General features: G+C 38.3%; 1 protein-coding gene and 1 pseudogene across 4 annotated transcripts in view; both read right to left on the bottom strand.

Annotated features, from left to right (window-relative positions):
- The window catches only part of KLHL2 (kelch like family member 2), a 123493-nt gene that overhangs the window by 25182 nt on the left and 78745 nt on the right, over window positions 1–19566 (bottom strand). For all 4 annotated transcript variants that reach the window (XM_043566081.1, XM_043566062.1, XM_043566073.1 and 1 more), the window contains one exon: window positions 2735–2844. In XM_043566081.1, coding sequence (XP_043422016.1) covers window positions 2735–2844 — 110 coding nt within the window. The remainder of the gene's footprint in view (window positions 1–2734; window positions 2845–19566) is intronic.
- On the bottom strand, window positions 7832–13284 carry LOC122467318 (annotated as a pseudogene).

Here is a 19566-nt window from a genome sequence, read left to right on the forward strand (position 1 = left end):
GTGGTCTCCAAACTGGTCCCCTAATAAAGCACATCTCTCAGTATCCACATCTTATGCAGTAAACCTCCCACAGGGAATCTAAGCTGTCCCTGTGTAACAACAACAACAAAAAAAAAAATATTGCAGATGCAGCACTGTGTGACTTCTGAAGCTGGGTCATAAGAAGCTTTTCTCTTTCATTATGGTCTCTTGAAATGCTCATTTCAGGGGAAGCCAGATGTCATGTAAGAAGTCTGATTACTTGAGGGGCACCTGGATGGCTCAGTCAGTTAAGTAGCCAACTCTTGATTTCATGGTCCTTTGAGTTCAAGCCCCACGTCAGACTCTGCACTGACAGCATGGAGTCTGCTTGGAATTCTTCCTCTCCCTCTCTCCCTGTCCCTCCCCTGTTCACTAATGCTCTCTCTCTCTCTTTCTCAAAATAAATAAACATTAACAAAAAAATAAGTCTGATTACTTAAGATCAATCACCATGCTATGAGGAACCCAAGCTAGCCACAGAGAAGGAGGGTAGGGAAGGGGCGGGAGAAAGAGGTCAGAGGAAAGGGAGATACCAAGCAAACTTCAGCCCAGGAGCCAGATAAGTTAATGAAGAAGCCATCATGGATATTCTGGATGGATGTCCACCAGACGGACTAAAACCCCAGCTATATGGCTAATTTGGTATCATGCTGGTATCTCCAGATACTCAAGCCAAGCCAGCTGAAGCCCCAGACACTACAGACTGTTCCTATATGCCCTGAATGAATTCTGCCCACAGAATTGTGAGCATAATAAAATGGTTATTGTTTTGTGTCACTACACTTTGCAGTGGCTCGTTATGCAGCTGTGGAAAATCAAAACAACCTTCACGACATTTCTATAATATAGGTATTACCATGGCATTCTCCTATCATTTAAAACCCTGTAAAGGCTTTTTGTTACAAGGATGACATCAAGTTTCTTTAATATGGCTGAGAAGATATTTTATGTCATCTTCCCATCTTATCTCCCAGCATTCTGCCATACATATTCCGAACTCTAATCACAAAGAACCAACCTAATACAATTATTCTTTCCTGCCTTTTTTACATTTATGTATTGTACCTCTTCCTGGAATGCCCTTCCCATTCCCACCCATCCCGACTTCCCTGGAAAACTCATAAACATTTTTAAAAACTTGGATCATAACTTTGAGAACAAGCTGATCTTGTTCCCATCCCTGGAATTATGTAATGTTCCTAAGTACCCTCTACAGCATTCTGTAGTCATCCATTTACCCCGCTGGTTGTCCCTCCAGTGGAGTAAAGAGTTCTATTTTGTTAGTATTGCCGTATCTGGGACTCCGTGACAGTGTCTGGTACAAAGTAGGCACTCAATATGCATCTGTATGTGTCTGAATAGTGATGTTTTCCTCTCCCCTGTATTTCTAAAGTGCTAAGATTATACATCTAACAACCATTTACTGCAAGTTTTTTCATATGGTATAGTAAATACGTCTTTTGGTGCCCAGGCAGGATGAATATCCTTGAGGAATAAAGCTAAATTTCATACAACTTTAAATGTAAAGCATCAAGGGGGGCGCCTGGGTGGCTGAGTTTGTTAAGCACCTGACTCTTGATTTCGGCTCAGGTCATGGTCTCACAGTTCGAGAGTTTGAATCCTGCATCAGACAGTGACACTGCATCAGACACTGACAGTGCGGAGTCTGCTTGGAATTCTCTCTCTCCCTCTCTCTGCCCCTCCCCTGCTCATGTGCATGTGCTCTCTCTCTCAAAATAAATAAACTTAAAAAAAAGTTTAAATCTTTTTTTTTTTAAATGTTTTATTTATTCTTGAGAGAGAGAGAGACAGAGCATGAGCGGTAGAGAGGCAGAGCAAGAGAGGGACACAGAATCAGAAGCAGTCTCCAGGCTCTGAGCTGTCAGCACAGAGCCCAGTGGAGCGCTTGAACTCACAATCTGTGAGATCATGACCTGAGCTGAAGTCAGATGCTCAACCGACTGAGCCCCTAGGCACCCCTTTAAAAAACGTTTTAAATGTAAAGCATCGAAAGAAAGAAAGTTTCACTTCCTTCAAACTCAGTATGTTCACAAGCTTTTGTGCCCTGATTCCCATAGGATACAACACCTATCCAAAGAATAAAAGTCACTAAGAGAAGATTCTTCATCAATAGGAAAGGTACAGGTGGCTGACATAGGTAGCTCAAAATGTGGAGAAATGGGAGGCTACAACCAGACAAAGCAGTTGCACAGTGCTCTGGAAGGGAGGAGGGGAGCACTGGGCCGGGCAGAGTATAAGTAGTAGGAGATCAATCTAAAGAGAATGGTCACGAATGTTCAGTCTAGAACAAGCTAAACTTTATTAGCCCTGGTAACTTCCACCAACACGCATGATGGTGAAATTACTCTGGTCTGAGAAATACTGCATTTAGATCACAATTTTTACAGACATCTAGCTGTGGGAAGAAACCTAGCACCCATAAGGGCTTATTTCAGTTTAATGTGTTCAAGCTCTTGCTGTGGGGTCAAGTACAAAACTCTAATGTCTAGCAATTTAGGGAACTTCCTATGGAGTGAAGAAACACACCAATTTGCACAGATAATCAACAAGTTGACTGAGTTTTTAATACCTTACAGATCAAAGGTCACTGGCTATCACTACACATATAGGATTACAAAGTTACAAAGCAAAGTGAAATAAAGAAAGGAAAAATATTACATCACTATATACTAGGAAAAAAATTTTTCCTTACCTTCTCTTCTGAAGAAATGGTAAGTTTGTCACTTGAGATTAAGCTGCACACTTGTTCAATGCCAAGATTGAGAAATTCTTCACTAAGGACAACATCTGCAAAATGCTGCTCTGTTTGGAGGTTAAAAATAAAATCCATTAACACCAACATTCCATTATCCAGCTTCAAGCTGCTTTCAAAAAGAAGAGGTTTTTCTAAATCTAACCTAAGAATGAGAAGAACAACTTACTTCTTCAAAGCAAGAACTAACAAAGCCCAAACAAACTCACCTGGGGAAGTGGTCTCTACTTGAATAACAAAGCAGAAGCATGAGCAGAAAGGCTGCCTTATCACATACTCAGCTGAATCACTTGTGTTTTATGTTGGTATTTTAAACATGTATTCCTTACACAGTAATAAGACTACCAGTATTTAAATCAGTAAAACCTTTTGATTACATAAATCAGAAAAATATATGGCATTATATACTAACACATTTGAATGTATTATGTAAAACATTAGAGGGTTCCAGAACATAATGGAGGAAGGATGGAAACCTGCTTTACTTGAAAACTTTAAACAAAGAAATTTTAAATGCCAGTTTGAATATATGACCATCATTTAAAAAATAGAATTGATTTATAATATAGATAACTCTGGATTCTATGGCAGTTTATCTGGGGATGAAATCACACTATTTTTTACTTTCAACCCCTTTCCAAAAACTAGTAAAATTAGTAATTCTTAAAATACTAAAAAAACCTTTCTTTGATTTCAATGATAAAATATTCCCACTTCTCCAAAGGGGGCAAAAAAAAAAACTATTAGTATAATCAATGACTTTACAACTTTAAGAATAAATAATCTACAAAGTAACCTTTCCTGAAACTCCAGCTCTCATTTATAAGACATGAGCTCACAAGGAAATGTGGCACTTTGGAGTCAGACACACCAAGGTTAAATCAGAGCTCTGTCACGTACTAACTTGTAAAACCTTGGGCAAGTTATGTCATTTCTCTAAGCCTTGGTTTCCTCATCTATAAAAGGAGAATAATAATACCTTACGTAATAAGACTGCTGTGAGGATTAAATGAACTAAGCACCTAGCATTGTGGCACAGTAGAGAGTAAGGATTTAATAATATAGCTCTTAAGTGTATTGTAATCCCTAAGTTCTAAGGTAAACCTAGGTATTTTCTAGGTCTTCACAATTAACCATATTCTAATAGTAATTTTGTTAAAAGGCTTCCTTAGGTGAAATAAAGACTTATCTCAAATGTATTTCAACATACCACAGAAACGATTAGTTGGCTTCCCTTTCAGAAACACTTCAAAATCTGGATTTACATAAACCCTATAACTATTCACTTTACAAAAGATTCCTTACAAAATCACTTTAAAAATGATAAGCAGCTCTAGGATAATTATAAAATGATGTGGATTTACAAAAATCTGACACACAATTTTTTTCTGTTGGAAAAAGTTTATTTTATCTTTTTAATTTATTATTAGAGTTAACAATATTAATATTAGTTTCAGGTGTATAACACAGTGATTCAACAATTCTATACATTATGCAGTACTCACCAAGTATAGTTACCATCTGTCATCATGCAGTTATTACACTATTACTGAGTATATTTCCAATTTGAACTTTTCATCCCTAGGACTTATTTATTTTGTAACTGCAAGTTTGTATCTCTTAATCCCCTTCAACTATTTCACCCATCCATCTATCTTTTTACTTCTGGCAACCACCAGTTTGTTCTCTGTATTCAAGAGACTGTTTCCAGACTTATGTGTGTGGATTTTGTGTTTTTTAGATTCTGTATATTAAGTGAAATCATATGGTTTTTGTTTTTCTCTGTCTGAGAAAGGTCCATCCATATTATTGCAAATGGCAAGATTTCATTCTTTTCCATGGCTGAGTCACATTCATTGTATCCATATACTACTTGTTCTTTATCCATTCATGTATCAATAGATACTTGGGCTGCTTCCATATCTTGGCTATTGTAAATAGTGCTGCAATAAACATCGGGGGGGGGGTGCATATAGTTTTGTTTTGCCACAATAAACCTAAGGTTGCATATATCTTTTCAAATTGGTGGTTCGTTTTCTTTAGGTAAATATCCAGCAGTGGAATTACTGGATCAAATAACATTTCTATCTTTAATTTTTCAGAAACCTCCCTACTGTTTTCCACAGTGGCTGCAACTATTTACATTCCCACCAGCGTGCACTCAAAACACCTTTTCTCCACATCCTTGCCAACATTTGCGTTTCATTTCTTTTCTTTTTAATACTAGTCATTGTGACCAGTGTGAGACGATATCTCTTCATGGTTTTGATTTGTATTTCCCTGATGATTAGTGATGTCGAACAAGCACCTTTTTATGTGTCCGTTGGCTATCTGTATGCCTTCTTTGGAAAACTGCCTATTCAGGTCCTCTGTCCATTTTTAAAACAGATTATTTGGTTTTTTTGTTACAGAGTTGTAGGAGTTATTTTTTTTTGTTTATTTATTTATTTTGAGAGACAGAGAGAGAAAAAGAGAGAGAGAGCAAGCAAGCAGGGGAGGGGCAGAGAGAGAGGAAGAGAGAGAATCCTAAGCAGGGTCTGCACCATCAATGCAGAACCTGACACTGGGCTCGAACTCACAAACTGCGAGATCATAACCTGAGCTGCAGTCAGAAGTCAGACATTTAACTGACTGAGCCCCCAGGTGTTCCATGAGTTCTTTATATGTTTTTCATATTAACCCTTTATAGGATACAGTATTTGCCAACATCTTCTCCCATTCAGTAGGTTGCCATTTTTTTTTTTTTATGGTTTCTCTCACTGTGTAAATGTTTTTGGTTTGATGTAATTCTGGGATTTCATTTTTGCTTTTGTTTCTCTTTGTCTGAGAAGACATATCCAGAAAAAGGTTGTGAAAGCTGATGTCAAAGAGATTATTGTTTATGTTTTCTTTTAGGAGTTTTATGGTTTCAGGCCTTACATTTAGTTCTTTAATCCATTTTGAGTTTACTTTTGTGTATGGCTTAATGAAATTCCAGTTACACTCTTCTGCATGTAACTGTCCAGTTTTCCCAGCACCATTTATCAAAAAGACTATCTTTTCCCTAATGTATATTCTTGCCTCCTTTGTCATAGATTAATTGACCATGTTATTTTGGGGCTCTCAATTCTGTTCCATTGGCCTAAATGTCAATTTTTATGCCAGTACTGCCCTCTTTTGATTATTATACTTTTGTAATATAGTTTGAAATGAGAAAGTGTGATGCCTCCATTTTTGTTCTTTTTTTCCAGTCTGAAACCATAGTTTATTTTTAATGTAGCTAGAAATCCAATAACTGTATATTTTTAAGCAGAAAAAAACTCCTTTACTTTTCTTTCTTTCAGCATTGCTAGCATAAGAAAAAAAAAACTTCTGGTTTAGAAATGATACTGAGTTTCTATGAAAATGAAGGTACTTCGTATTTGTGGAAATTAAAAGCACAGGACACATTTTCAGAAGACCACAAATTTTACTTTTACCCCTTTACGGTAATATTTGAAGTGTTAGAATGTACTTAGCTAATATATAATTAAGTAAATTAAATAAGGAACCCCAAAAGGAACTGGTCTTCTTGAGTTATTCACAGCACACATTAGAAATTTTTAGAGAGAACACACATTAACAACAACAACAAAAAACACTGACAAGCCCAAATGCAAGTTTATATGCTGAGTATTTTTAAAGGGTTTAAAAAGCATGTTAGCAGACAGCCTTTTCTCACTTATACAACAGATGCATTTCTATCTGCTTGTGCACAGCAAAGGGTGAGAACCTGAATCAACTTACTTATGACTTCAGAAATGTGCTATTTCAGAAATGTATTCCATGGAATTTTATTCACTGCTCCTATCACTGTCTCTTCAAATAAGCAAAGTACAGAGGCTTTTATCCCTTGAAACTTTTTAAACATCAGCACTTTAAATTGAAAGATAGGAGGAAACTTAGCAATTCCTGGTACCACGCCTGGACTTAGACTTAATAAATGTAAGAGGTGAAATGTGCAACAGAAAATCTATCATTTCTTTATTCTTGGAGGAGAAGGAGGGAGAAACAGGAGAGACGGAGGTATGGTGTAATATTTAAGAGTTGAATAGGAGCACAATGACTCATAATACCATCAACTCCATATTGAAGAACCATGGAACTCATCAATTTTATAATTCATGCTGGACCACAAGTTTGGTTCCCTTCTATGTATATCAATGAATTCAAACCTCACGCTCTCCAAAATATGAAGATGAATAATGGAAGATAAACTCCAACTATAACAGATATTTCCTAAGTAGAAGACTAAACACCAAAGGGAATCCTCTTAGACAGCCAAAGCATAAAAGACTGAAAAACTGAGAACAAACTGAGGGTTGATGGGGGGTGGGAGGGAGGGGAGGGTGGGTGATGGGTATTGAGGAGGGCACCTTTTGAGATGAGCACTGGGTGTTGTATGGAAACCAATCTGACAATAAATTTCATATATTGAAAAACAAAAAAAACAAAGGGAATCCTTCTTTCCAACATCTTTTGATATGGTAACATTTCATTGAGGGGGAAACCTAACACTTAACTATGAAATCTTTTGGTCAAGTAAGAAATTACAACTGCTTACGTAATCACTGTATGTATTACATATTAAATTAAACCCAGCATTACCTATGCTTGCATAATTATGCTGTGAATGATGATAGCGGTGATGATGCCACCAAAAAAAAGGACTACTTTTAACCCCAAAAAAGAGTAAGGGTGGGCGGCGGGGGAGGGGAGGTGACAACAAGTAGAAAGCACACCAAGAGATGAGCATTTTCTGACCAGGAAAGGTCATTCTAAACACAGAAATCTAAAAAGAAAAGTATTCCCCTGTGTGGAAATAATGTGAAACATTTATTTTCTGTATCAGACAAGAACACAACTAAGTAATCCAACCCTACTGCAGCATTATAAAAATCATGCGCTCACCAGTGTAAGCGTAAATGCATCTGCACAAGGGCAACGCCACATAAAAGGAGCAAGGTTGCTGCTGTTCTGCCAGTACTTCCGTCCCCTACCCAGGTCCTACTGCAATACTGGTGGTCCCAATGGTTTTATTGAAATAAATCATGTTTAAAAAATAAAGCACTTAAAAAGACAAGTCAAAATGCCTCAGTAATCATATATCCAACTCAAACTGCATCTATTTAAATGTTACATTTGCCTTCTGCTAATAAACCTCTATTTCACTCAAGCTGAGCAGTCAATCTTCCATACTGAAAAGTATCTTCCTTGCCCAATTAACCCAAAGGGAAAAAACTGAAATCATTAGTAAAGAAAACTGTAGGGGTTAACACACGCTTTTAATATGTTTTAAAATATTTTTAAGGTTGAAAAAGTGTTTAAAGTTTGTAATTCCCAGTAGGAAATCATTATCTGAATGAACCCCTAATGGCAAGCCACTGTAAAATGTTTCACTTGCGTGCGAGGCAGAAGGGTAGGGATTATCTTCACAGCACCCCAGCTTTCTCCATGAGGAGGTCAGAGGGACGCTGACTCCTTCTCCTCCAGGGTTTGTATTATTGCAACATCCAATAGGTGGTCTACATTGCTTTTCCTTCAGCAAGGGCTTTATTTGTCAGAAGGGCATTATGCCTGACCTCCAAATTTGGCTGACGATTTACCCATGAGATTCGTAACATTTGGGTTGCTCTGATATCCAGACATATTTGCTGGGTTCTGGGCCACATCCTGGAAGGCCACCATAACTTCTGGATACTGCATGGCTTCTGGGTCACTGAGAATTTCATGGAGCCCAGGCATTCCTGCCATTCCAGGCATTCCTTGAGGAAAATTACCAGGCATTAAGAAGAAAGTTATCTGGGAAAGAGCCATAGTGAGCTCCTGATTGTCCTCTGGCTTCTTCCTCCCTCTGGGCTCTCTCATGTTCTTCCACAGCCTTCTTAACCCTTTCTATTCTTCTTTGATCTCTTGCTCTTTCAGTTTTTGCTCATACTTTGTTCGATATTCAGCAATTTTCTGGGCCCTTGGTTGAACTTCTTTCAGCATTGCACTAGCATCTTCATCATAATCCAGTTTACAAGTAAGGGCAAGATCATGTAGTCCAGAAGTCTGTGGTGCTTTCCCTCACCACTTGTAAGGCTGAGCTGAATCAGGATTTATTTCAATAGCTCTATCACAGTCTCGGATGGCAGCATTTGGCTTCTGTAATTTGATGAAGACACTGGCTCTCTTGGCATACAGAACAGCCAAGCGAGGATTCAGCTTGATGGCATCTGTGAACAAGGCAGTGGCTTTCTGTAGTTCACCATCATTCAGGGCATCAATGGCAGCCACTGTTCTATCATTTGCCTGATCCATCATTTCCTCAGTTATCTCTATATTTTCATCCCCCATTTCTTGAGGGGCATCAGTATCCAGTTCAATCACACCACCATTGTCAATTTCTAGATCATTTTCCTCACTTGAAGGTTCATCTGTCTTTGTTTTCCTCTGCCTTCTCACTGTGTTTTCTTCCTTGATATGGTCTTCTCATTTAGTTTTATGGGTAGCAGGTGCTCCACTCACTCATGGAAAACACATTTCCTCAGTGTGTAGAACCCTCGGGTCCTGCTTACACATTTTCACAAAGGCCCCAAAGCTTCCTCACTTTGTGGGGTCCATGGTCCAAAGGTGGCAGGCAGTGGGCACGACTAAGGTTGTGGCTGATTCCAGGCGTGGGTACTAGCTCTGCATGACCATGTGGAAGGAAGCTGTTCTTCTTTCTTAAGAAGGATTGCTTTGGCTATTTGGAGTCCTTTGTGATTCCATAAAATTTTTAGGAATTTTTTTTTCTATTTGTTGAACAATACCACTGGCATTTTGATACAGACTGTACTGAATCTATAGGTAGCTTTGGATGGTATGGACATTTTGATAATATTAATTCTTCTGATTCATGAACACAGGATGTCATTCCACTTATTTGTATCTTTTTCAATTTCTTTCATCTAAGTCTTGCAGTTTTCAATGTACAGATCTTTCACCTCTTTGGTTAAATTTATTCCTAAGTATTTTGTTGTTTTTGGTGCTATTACAAATGGGATTGTTTATCTGTTTTTCAGATATTTCATTGTTAGCATACAGAAAGTCAAGCTTGCGTGTTGATTTTGTATCACGTAACTTCACTGAATTTGTTGATTAGTTCTAAGTTTTTTTTTTTTTGATGGAATCTTAGGATTTTCTATATATATGAGATCATATCAACTGCATAGACAATTTTACTTCTTCATTTCCAATTCAATGCCTGTATTTCTCTCTCTTGCCTGATTGCTTGGCTAGGACTTCCAGTACTATGGTGAATAGGAGTGGTAAGAGTGGACATCCTTGTCTTGTTCCTGATCTTGAAAGAAAACTTTTCAGCTCTTTCACTGCTGAGTATGATGTTAGCTATGTGTTTGTCATACATGACCTTTACTATATTAAGGTTTAATATATTAAGGTATGCTCCTTCTATACCTAATTTGTTGAGAGTTTGTCTCATGGAAGGATGCTGTATTTTGTCAAATACTTTTTCAGCAACTGAGATGATCACATAATTTTTATCCTTCATTCTATCCATGTGTTGTACCACATGTATTGATTTGCAGATGTTGAACTATGTTTGAATCCTCTCATTTGATCATGATGTATGATTCTTCTAATGAGCTGTTGAAATCAGTTTGCTAATATTTCAATGGGAACTTTTGCATCTATATTCATCAGTGATTATCAGGCTATAGCTTTCTCATTCTCTGGAAGAACATGAGAGAGCCCAGAGGAAGGAAAAAGCCAGAGGACAATCAGGAGCTCACTATGGCTCTTTCCCAGGTGGCTTTCCTCAGAATGCCTGGAAGAACAAAAATGCCTGGGCTCAATGAAATTCTCAGACAGTATTCTCAGATAATGTCCTTATCTGGCTTTGGTAGTTTTAACCCTTGCAAAATGAGTTTGGGAATATTCCCTCCTCTTCTGTTTTGGAAGATTTGGAGGATTAGTGTTAATTCTTTAAATGTTTGATAGCATTCATCAGTGAAGCCATATGGTCATGGACTTTTCTTTTGGGGAGTTTTTGATTACTGATTTGTCTTTGATCTTTGACTGCTTTATTCTAATGTGTCTTGAAGAAAATTTCTTTAAGTTGATTTTGTTTGGTGTCCTACAAAAGCTTTGTGAACTTAAATTAAATATCCAAATCTTCATCCAGATTCGGGTAGTTCTCAGCCATTATTTCTTTAAATAAACTTTCTGCCCCTTCTCCCTTTCTTCTCCTTCTCAACTACAGCGATTCACCAGTTGGTCCTTTTGATGGTCTCTCATAGATCATGTATTCTTGCATTCTTTTTCCCTTGTTCTCCTCAGACTAGATAGTTTCAAACTTCCAGTCTTCAATTTCATGGATTCTTTCTTCTGCTTGATCAAGTCTGTTGTTGTTGCTCTCCACTGCATTTTTCATTTCATTCACTGAATTCTTCAGCTCCAAAACTTTTTTTTATGATTTCTTTTTGTTAAACTTTTCATTTTATTCATGTATTGTTTTCCTGAAATCACTGAATTATCTGTGTTTTCTTGTAGCTCATTGAGTTTTCTTAAAACAGCTACTTTGAATTCTTTATCAGGAAAATCACAGATCTCAATGTTTTTGGGTTTGGTTATGGGAAGATTGCTATAATCTTTTGGTGGTGTCATGTTATCTTGATTTTTCATGTTTCTTGGCATTGTGTGCTGCTGTCTTTACATCTGAAGTAGCAATCATCTCCTCCAATCTTTCTGGCATAATACCTTCCTTCAGCCCTGCTAGAGATTCCGAGGATAATCTTAAAAGCAAAAAAGGGAGGGGGGGAACCTTGTAACACACAAGGGAGTTCCCATAAGGCTATCAAGGAGATTTCTCAGCAAAAACCGTATGGGCTAGGATAGAGTGGGATGATCTATTCAAGGTGCTGAGAGAAAACAAACAAAAAAAAAAACCTGCCAACCAAGAATATTTGGCAAAGTTGTCCTTTGGCAAAGTTCCCAGATAAAAAAGCTAAGGTAATTCACCATCACTGACCTGCCTTAGTAATGCTGACAGGGGTGCCTAGGTGGCTCAGTCAGTTAGTTGAGTGTCCGACTTTGACTCAGGTCATGATCTTGTAGTTCGTGAGTTAGAGCCTTGCATCAGGCTCTGTGCTGACAGCTCGGAGCCTAGAGTCTGCTTCAGATTCTGTGTCTCTCTCTCTCTCTCTTTGCCCACCCTACCCTCCAATTGTGTGCGCTCTCTCTCTCTCTCTCTCTCTCCCAAAAATAAATAAACTTTTAAAAAAAGAAATGTTGACAGGAGTTCATCAAGCTGAAATGAAAAGATCCTAATTATTAGTAATATGAAAACATATGGAAATATGCAACACTTTGTTCATGGATAGATACAGAATGGGGGTGGTGGGGCAAAAACAAGGGATGTCTTATGCCACTGTGATAAAAAAAATGTTTCAGGGGCACCTGGGTGGCTCAGTGGGTTAAGCATCTGACTCTTAATTTTGGCTCAGAGCATGATGCCGCAGTGTGTGGGTTTGAGCCCTGCATCAGTCTCTGCACTGACAGTGTGGAGCCTGAGATATTCATTCTCTCTCTCTCTCTCTCTCTCTCTCTCTCTCTCCCTGCCCCTCACCTGCTTGTGCTCTTTCTTTCAAATTAAACTTAAAAAAAAAAAAGGTTTTTAATCATATGAAAATATTAATGATTAAAATATTTAAAACAAAGAAAAAAAAACCAAAATATTCCCAAACTAGGCCTAGTTTTCTTCCCCAGTAAGAAAGAAAAGCATTGCTATAGACAATCGATGTATTTTACTGTCTTGACTTCAGTGGACAAATGCTGTCCTAAGAAAAAAACAACTGCTTACCCTCCTCATCCTGGGCCACTGCCCCACTTTGCTGGCCTTTATGCCAAACTTCTTTAGGGCAGATCTTAATAATGAAGCCTCTGTATTTTGATTCACACTCACGTCTTTATCTGTTGTAACACAGCCTTTGGCCCATCCTTCTTCCCCTGAATTTGTTCTTTGGAAGTCCTTTTCTTGAGATTAAAACTTCTCAACCCCTGCACAGTGTTTAACCCTAAGGTCACTCTCTCTCAGTTTGGATTCTATTAATACTTTTTTGAAAAAAATTTTTAAAAGATTTTATTTTTTTAAGTAATCTCTATACCCAACATGTGAGTTCAAGCCTGAACTCATAACCCCAAGAACAAGAGTCACATGCTCTACGAACTGAGCCAGCCAGGTGCCCCTCTAATCTTTCTGATCACTCAGTCTGTCTCCTTCAGCTCCCTAAAACTGGGTATTACTTACAGTTCTGACTGCCCTGAGCCCTCTTTTCATTCTCTGCTTCTTCTCCCTTAAGTATCTCATCCACATTTTTGTGTCCCAGTTATCTTTAACTAGCACTCCAGTATGGTTGCTCCCAGATCCAACCTCTCTCCCCAAACTCAATATTTGAATTTCCAGCTGTTAGTCTCCACATGATCTCCATCATGGCTCTTTTAAACAGACAGATCCACCCCTTACTGTGTACCCAGCAATACACATAAGCAGTCCTCTAAAACCCTCACTTTATTCACCACTTTAGGCCACTTACAATGGCCTGCTTTGAGCTGTACTGTCTTAATTTTTCATCATTGTGCATTTTTCTACTCCTTGGCTGGATTCTTGGCTAGGTCTGATTATCTCCTCAAAATAAATCAAGGTCTTCTTCTAGCCTGCTGTCTTTGCTTATTGCTAATAAACTTGCCCAGTGGGAGAACTTCTAAAATTGATAGTGCATTTCACTGTTCATTCTTCCTTAAGCAATCAAGACTAAGACCCACCTACACCTCAAACAGGGTCAGTACCTTCCTCCAAACACCTGCTTGCTCTCCTGTACTCCTTTTGTGTCTTAATGGCTCTCCTACCCACACTGATTCCAAGGCTAAATGAAATCTCAGTTGATTCCTCACTCCCTTTTCTCTCTTTTTTATTACAGTAAAACATATAACATAAAATTTAGCATCTTAACCATGTTTAAGTATACAGTTCAGTAGTTTTAAGTACACTTAGATTGTTATGAAACAGATCTCCACAACTTTTTCATCTTGAAAATATGCAGCTCTATAGCCATTAAAGAACTCCCCTTTTCCCCCTTGTACATCCCTTCCTCCCTTTAAACCTGAAAATAAATTGTTTCACAAATCCTATTGATTCTTTCTCTGTAATGCCATAGAAAATCATAAGATGTAGTGGGGTAAGGGATCTGAAAGGTCCCCAGACACAACTTTTATTATGTCAGGGTAATCTCTAAAACTTTTATATTCAGTGGATATCTGGTATAGTTCACAGGTATCAGCAGACCTCAAGGCATTCACACCATTCTTGAACACTGACTGTAAGTGGAAGTTCTGCTTTATGTTGAACTAAAATATTTTTTCCCTCTGATTCTGTAGCACTGATTCTAACTCTGCCCACCACAGAACAAGATTATTCTCTCTTGCCCATGAAATTCCTTCAGACTTTTACAGAGCATTATATTCTCCCAAATTTCCCTCCCAAGGTCTGTAACTCTTAAGTCTTTCAAGCATTCCTTGTATAATGTCATTTGGGGTCTTTGGTTTGTCAGTTTCTCTCAAAATATGTAACCTGAAAATGAACTCAATTTCACAGATACGGTCTGACCCGGGAAGAACAGAATGAGATAATCACTGTACATCTTTCCAGACACAGTTACAGTACTGTTATTGAATACACTATCAACTAAAACCCTAACATCTTTGGATTGGTTTGGCTAATACAAACCTAATACTTGTCATTAAGCCAAGATAAAAAATTCTTTCTTTTCACTGAATGAATTCTGATTCAGCTTGCTGCACCTCAGCAAGGTAAGGTACTAATTAACAGCTACTGCAAACTGGAAATAGGCACACACTAAAATGCACTCACAAAATATTTATTTAAAATGTAATGCTAAAGGGCAGATCACGTCACAGTTTAGTGTTTCCTTTACCCACATCCAGGGTTAGTTTCCACATCCCCAATCTTGCTTCAGTCACCTCCTCTCTATCTTCATTATCATGGTTCTCTGTTGCCAACTTCAACTATTGTTTCCAATCCTTTCACTGACATGCTGACAGATTACTCTTGTTTAACAGCACAGAGCTTTCACTGTGACTTCAGTAACTTGCTCTTACTAGTTTACCACCGCTGCTGAGTAAAACCAAGCTAGTTAAACTGGCATTCAACAATCAGTTCCTTTTTTCTAAAAAAAAAATCCCACGACTGCAGTAGGGCATAATTCCTAGCAGTACAGACTACACCATGAATATGCAATATACATTAAACACATATATTGTACATATAGGATATACAGATGTATTCTTCCTTATTGGTAAGGATTCTCTTCACTCTCTAGCAGGACAGCTGCACTTTGCTGTCTGCTTCCCTTCTGCAACTAAAATAAACCTATCAAGAAATGACTACCCTATGATACAGCAATTGCACTATTAGGTATTTGTCCAAAGAAGACAAAAATACAGATTCAAAGGGATACATGCACCCTGATGTTTATAGTAGCATTATCAACAATAACCAGATTATATAGAGAGCCCAAACATCCATCAACTGATGAATGGATAAAGATGTGTTGGGGCACCGGGGTGGCTTAGTCAGTTAAGCATCTGACACTTGATTTCAGCTCAGGTCATGATCATATGGTTTCGTGAGTTCAAGCCCCGCTTCGGTCTCGGTGCTCACAGTACAAAGCCTTCTTGGGATTCTTCCCCTCTTTCTTCCCCTCCTCTGCTTGCATTCTCTCTCTTAAAAATAAATAAACTTAAAAAAAAAAAAAAAGATGTGGTGCATATATACAATGGAATATTACTCAGTCATCAAAAAATGAAATCCTGCCACTTGCAACAATGTGGATGGAGCTAGAATGTATTATGCTAAGTGAAATAAGTTAATCAGAGAAAAACAAATATCATATGATTTCAGTCATATGGAAGTTAAGAAACAAAATAGAAGAACATGGGAAGGGGAAGAGAAGAGATAGAAACAAATCACAAGAGATTTGTTATGACAGAGAACAAACTGAAGGCTGACGGAGGGAGGTGGGTGGGAGATGGGCTAGATGGGTGATGGGCATTACAGAGGGCACTTATTGTGATGAGCACTGGGTGTTGTATGTAAGCAATGCATCACTGACTTCTACTCCTGAAACCAGTATTACACTGTATGTTAACCAAAATTTAAATTTAAAAAATTCTGAAAAAAAATAAAGACAACCCATAGGATTTGTTACACCAGGTTTATTGGGTTCATTAGTTCTGGTCTCTCATCCAAAATTAAGTCCAATGAAATTGATAATAAATGTCCAAAGTTTTTCTTGTTCCATTTTGTACACAGTGATAAGCCACAAAATACCCTTTAGGTTTGATTTCTCAATACCAAACACCTTGTTGATCAAAATTAAGCCATGAAGAATTCCTATAATTTCTGTATATTCCATCTGGTGCAGAATTCCATCTGAGAAGTGAGGTAAGTGCATGGATAACAACAGTATTTTAACACACAAACAGCTCATCCCTGAGAGAGAAAGTATTTTTGGGAAAATAAAAGTCTCTCTGGTCTTCATCTTCCTAATTAATAAAACAAAAGTTATCTTAGCAGATAACTGCTAAGGTTCCTACAAGTGCTAATACTCTGTGATTCTTTCATTCTGAATACTATTTAGTCTCCAGGGGAAAAAAAAAATTACATATATATATCCAGCAGCTCCATTAACACAGATAGCTTTGGTAATATCTAAAAACAGCTAACTCATCTCAATGAGAAAACTATCAACAAAGCAGAGCAGAAGAGATTGCATGTTTACCAGGACACAAATGAGGACCATAATGAATGCAAAAATATAAAAATGATTAATTCTTGTAAGAAGCATCAATTAACTTGGCATGAATTCAAGAAGTGCTGTACATCAAATTCTTTCACAGTTCTCCAAAGGAAGAATCTTCTGTAGCACTAAATTAACATTGCAATAGACCCTCAAATAATCAGCACCTATTCTTTAATGCATATCATACAATCTAGGCTAGTAATACTATTAATTAAAACCACCCTCTTGGGTGCCTACGTGGCTCAGTCAGTTAAGCATCAGACTTCGGCTCAGGTCATGATCTCACGGTTCGGTTGGTGAGTTTGAGTCCTGCACTGGGTTCTGTCCTGACGGCTCAGAGACTGAAGCCTGCTTCGGATTCTGTGTCTCCCTCTCTCTCTCTGCCCCTTCCCTACTTGCACTGTGTCTCTCTCTTAAAATTAAACATTAAAAACAAAAAAAAATAAAAATAAAAAATACTCTCTTAACACAAGTTTCTTTCAAAAAGGCAGGCTTCAAAATCATGGGCTTATTTTGACAGATGTTTACCCCAAGCAGTGATTCGTAGCCTAAATTACAGAAGAGTGAGCAAATGACTAAAGCAAATTGACTGGAAAGGAAAACAAAACAAAAAAAAAGTTACAGGAACTACTTTTACAAGAGAATAAGGCAAAACGTGGACATAGTGAATCTGGGTGTAAGTGGAATATTACTGGCCTATAAACTCCTTGTAAGCAGGGGTTACATCGCACTGAGCTTATCACCCCCAGCAGTCTGGGTGGAGCTAGGTGCATAAAGAGGGTAGCTTTGAAATGACTGACCATTGAGTCTAGGTTGAACAGCCAAAAGATTACTGGAGTACTGGCATCAGAGAGTACACAGATTTATGAAGAAATACAAAAGTATGAAAAGGCAGGAATATAGTCAGCACAAAGGTTGAGACCTTGGCATTCCAAATAGCAGCAAGGTTCAACATGCCCCAGAATTGTGTTCTAAGGTGGCAGGTAGGTTTATATAGGAAAGATGGCAGTCACAAGCAACTATGAGGAAGGAGTCTCAAGGAAGTCAACAATATAGATCTTGAACTTGCTGTTGGCAGTAGAAAAGAAGTAGAGAGGGAAGAAACAATCTAGGTGTCAAAGACAGAAGCAGACACAGGCCTGGAGAGCAAACAGGCTGCAGAGAGAATGCTGTAGCCTGACAGCCAGCCAGTGCAGAACCGAGGATGGTGCCTGGAACGGAACAACAGTCTGAAGTCGTATCCCTTTACCCACCTTCCCGGTGAGTCGGGGGAGTAGTCTCCTAAAAAAGTTTGCCCCCAACATGCAGGTTTGCAGGGAGGGAGCAAAGTTTTATTTAAGACAAAGGGAGAGGGAACATACATGAAAGCAGGTGGGCATATGAAAAGTTTGATCACTGTACAAGCACAGTGCAAAGGCTAAGTGGAGGGCAGCCCAGGCATCCAGGCCCAGGATGTAAAGAGATAACAGGGTTAAGAGCAAGAGTAGAATGAGAAATAAACTGACAAGTATGGCAGTGACTGGAGAAGACTTCTTTGCAGGTTGTCCTAATACTGAAGAATGAGGAGTGTTCACCAAGCCCGGAATTTCAGTTGGAGCACTGGCTTGAAAACGATATGGCAAATTTCCCCAGAGATCCCTTAGAACTAATAGTAAGTAGCTTCTCAAATTTTTCATATAGGGAGTGATGAGATGAAGAAATGAGTAAGAATCTAAAACTACTGTTCCCCTTAAGTGTGTTTGAAATTCTTTTATAATTCTACAACTGGCAACTTTTATTTATCAACATAGAAGGTTAAAATCTAACTTTCAAGTTAAAATCTAACTTCCGAAACAGTCTGGGACTATTAAAATGCATCAAAACCAGTAAGTTCGATTTTTATCTCCTCTATATTTTTATCCTGAGGAAAATGCTAAAGGTATTTGTGATTTGGGACATGGTTAAATATGGATGCCACTCAAAACATGGGAAGTAAAAGCATCCACAATCCAGCATTATCGAAACAAGTCTATACAACTTGGAATTAAGTGTGAAAGTTTTCTTTTTCAGGCTTGAAGCAAACATAATTTCATATAGCTTTTTAGCTAAGAAAATAGTCATCCAAGACCATAACAAAGGCTGATTACAGTCCAGAACACCATGCCTCAACATGCAAATCATTTCCTTGGCTGGTCTGGTTGCCCTCAGTTGTCCAGGATTTGAAGAACATATCACTACATGCCCTGGTGAAGCAGTGTGGGCCAGTGTGACAGGCTGTGACTGCCAGCTTCATGCTGCGGAAGCCATGAATGTACAGCAGGATGAATAGAAGGATTTATATATACCCTCCCTGCCCAGACTTTCTATCCTGCCTACTTGGTTTCTCACATTTTTACTTTCTTCAAAAATGTGATATTATGAAAAAATAACAAGTTCATAGAAGACATTTCCATGGAACACCTTAATTCTTTCATCATACCTGTATAATTTAATTTAACTATAATAAACACCAGAGAGGTCTTTTCCAATCTGCAAGAGAAAGGAATAAAGCAGATCTTCTGTCCAGAATCTCTGGTGAGTTTTCAAAGGACAGGAGCGCTCCAGTCTCTGAAGTGCAGGCTACATTGGATCAGAAAGTGCCCTGAGGTTAAGCAAGCCTTCTTTCCTTTCCTTTCCCATTCTTCCTCTCTGCCAGCTCCCCTCTCTCCTCCCTTCTTCTTTCCTTGTATGTATGTCTGTATGAACCCTTCTATTATTGCTCTGTATTCCTTCCTTCCTTCCCTTCCTCTTCCCCTTCCCCTTCCCCTTCCTTTCCTTTCCTTTCCTTCCTAGAAAGGCCTGTCACAGGCCTACCTAGCCCACTATCTAGGACAGAAAAATGAAAAAGTAACATATTAACTTTCTCAGTTGTCA

This window comes from Prionailurus bengalensis, chromosome B1 (genome assembly GCF_016509475.1).
Source record: "Prionailurus bengalensis isolate Pbe53 chromosome B1, Fcat_Pben_1.1_paternal_pri, whole genome shotgun sequence".
Taxonomy (NCBI): Eukaryota; Metazoa; Chordata; class Mammalia; order Carnivora; family Felidae; genus Prionailurus; species Prionailurus bengalensis.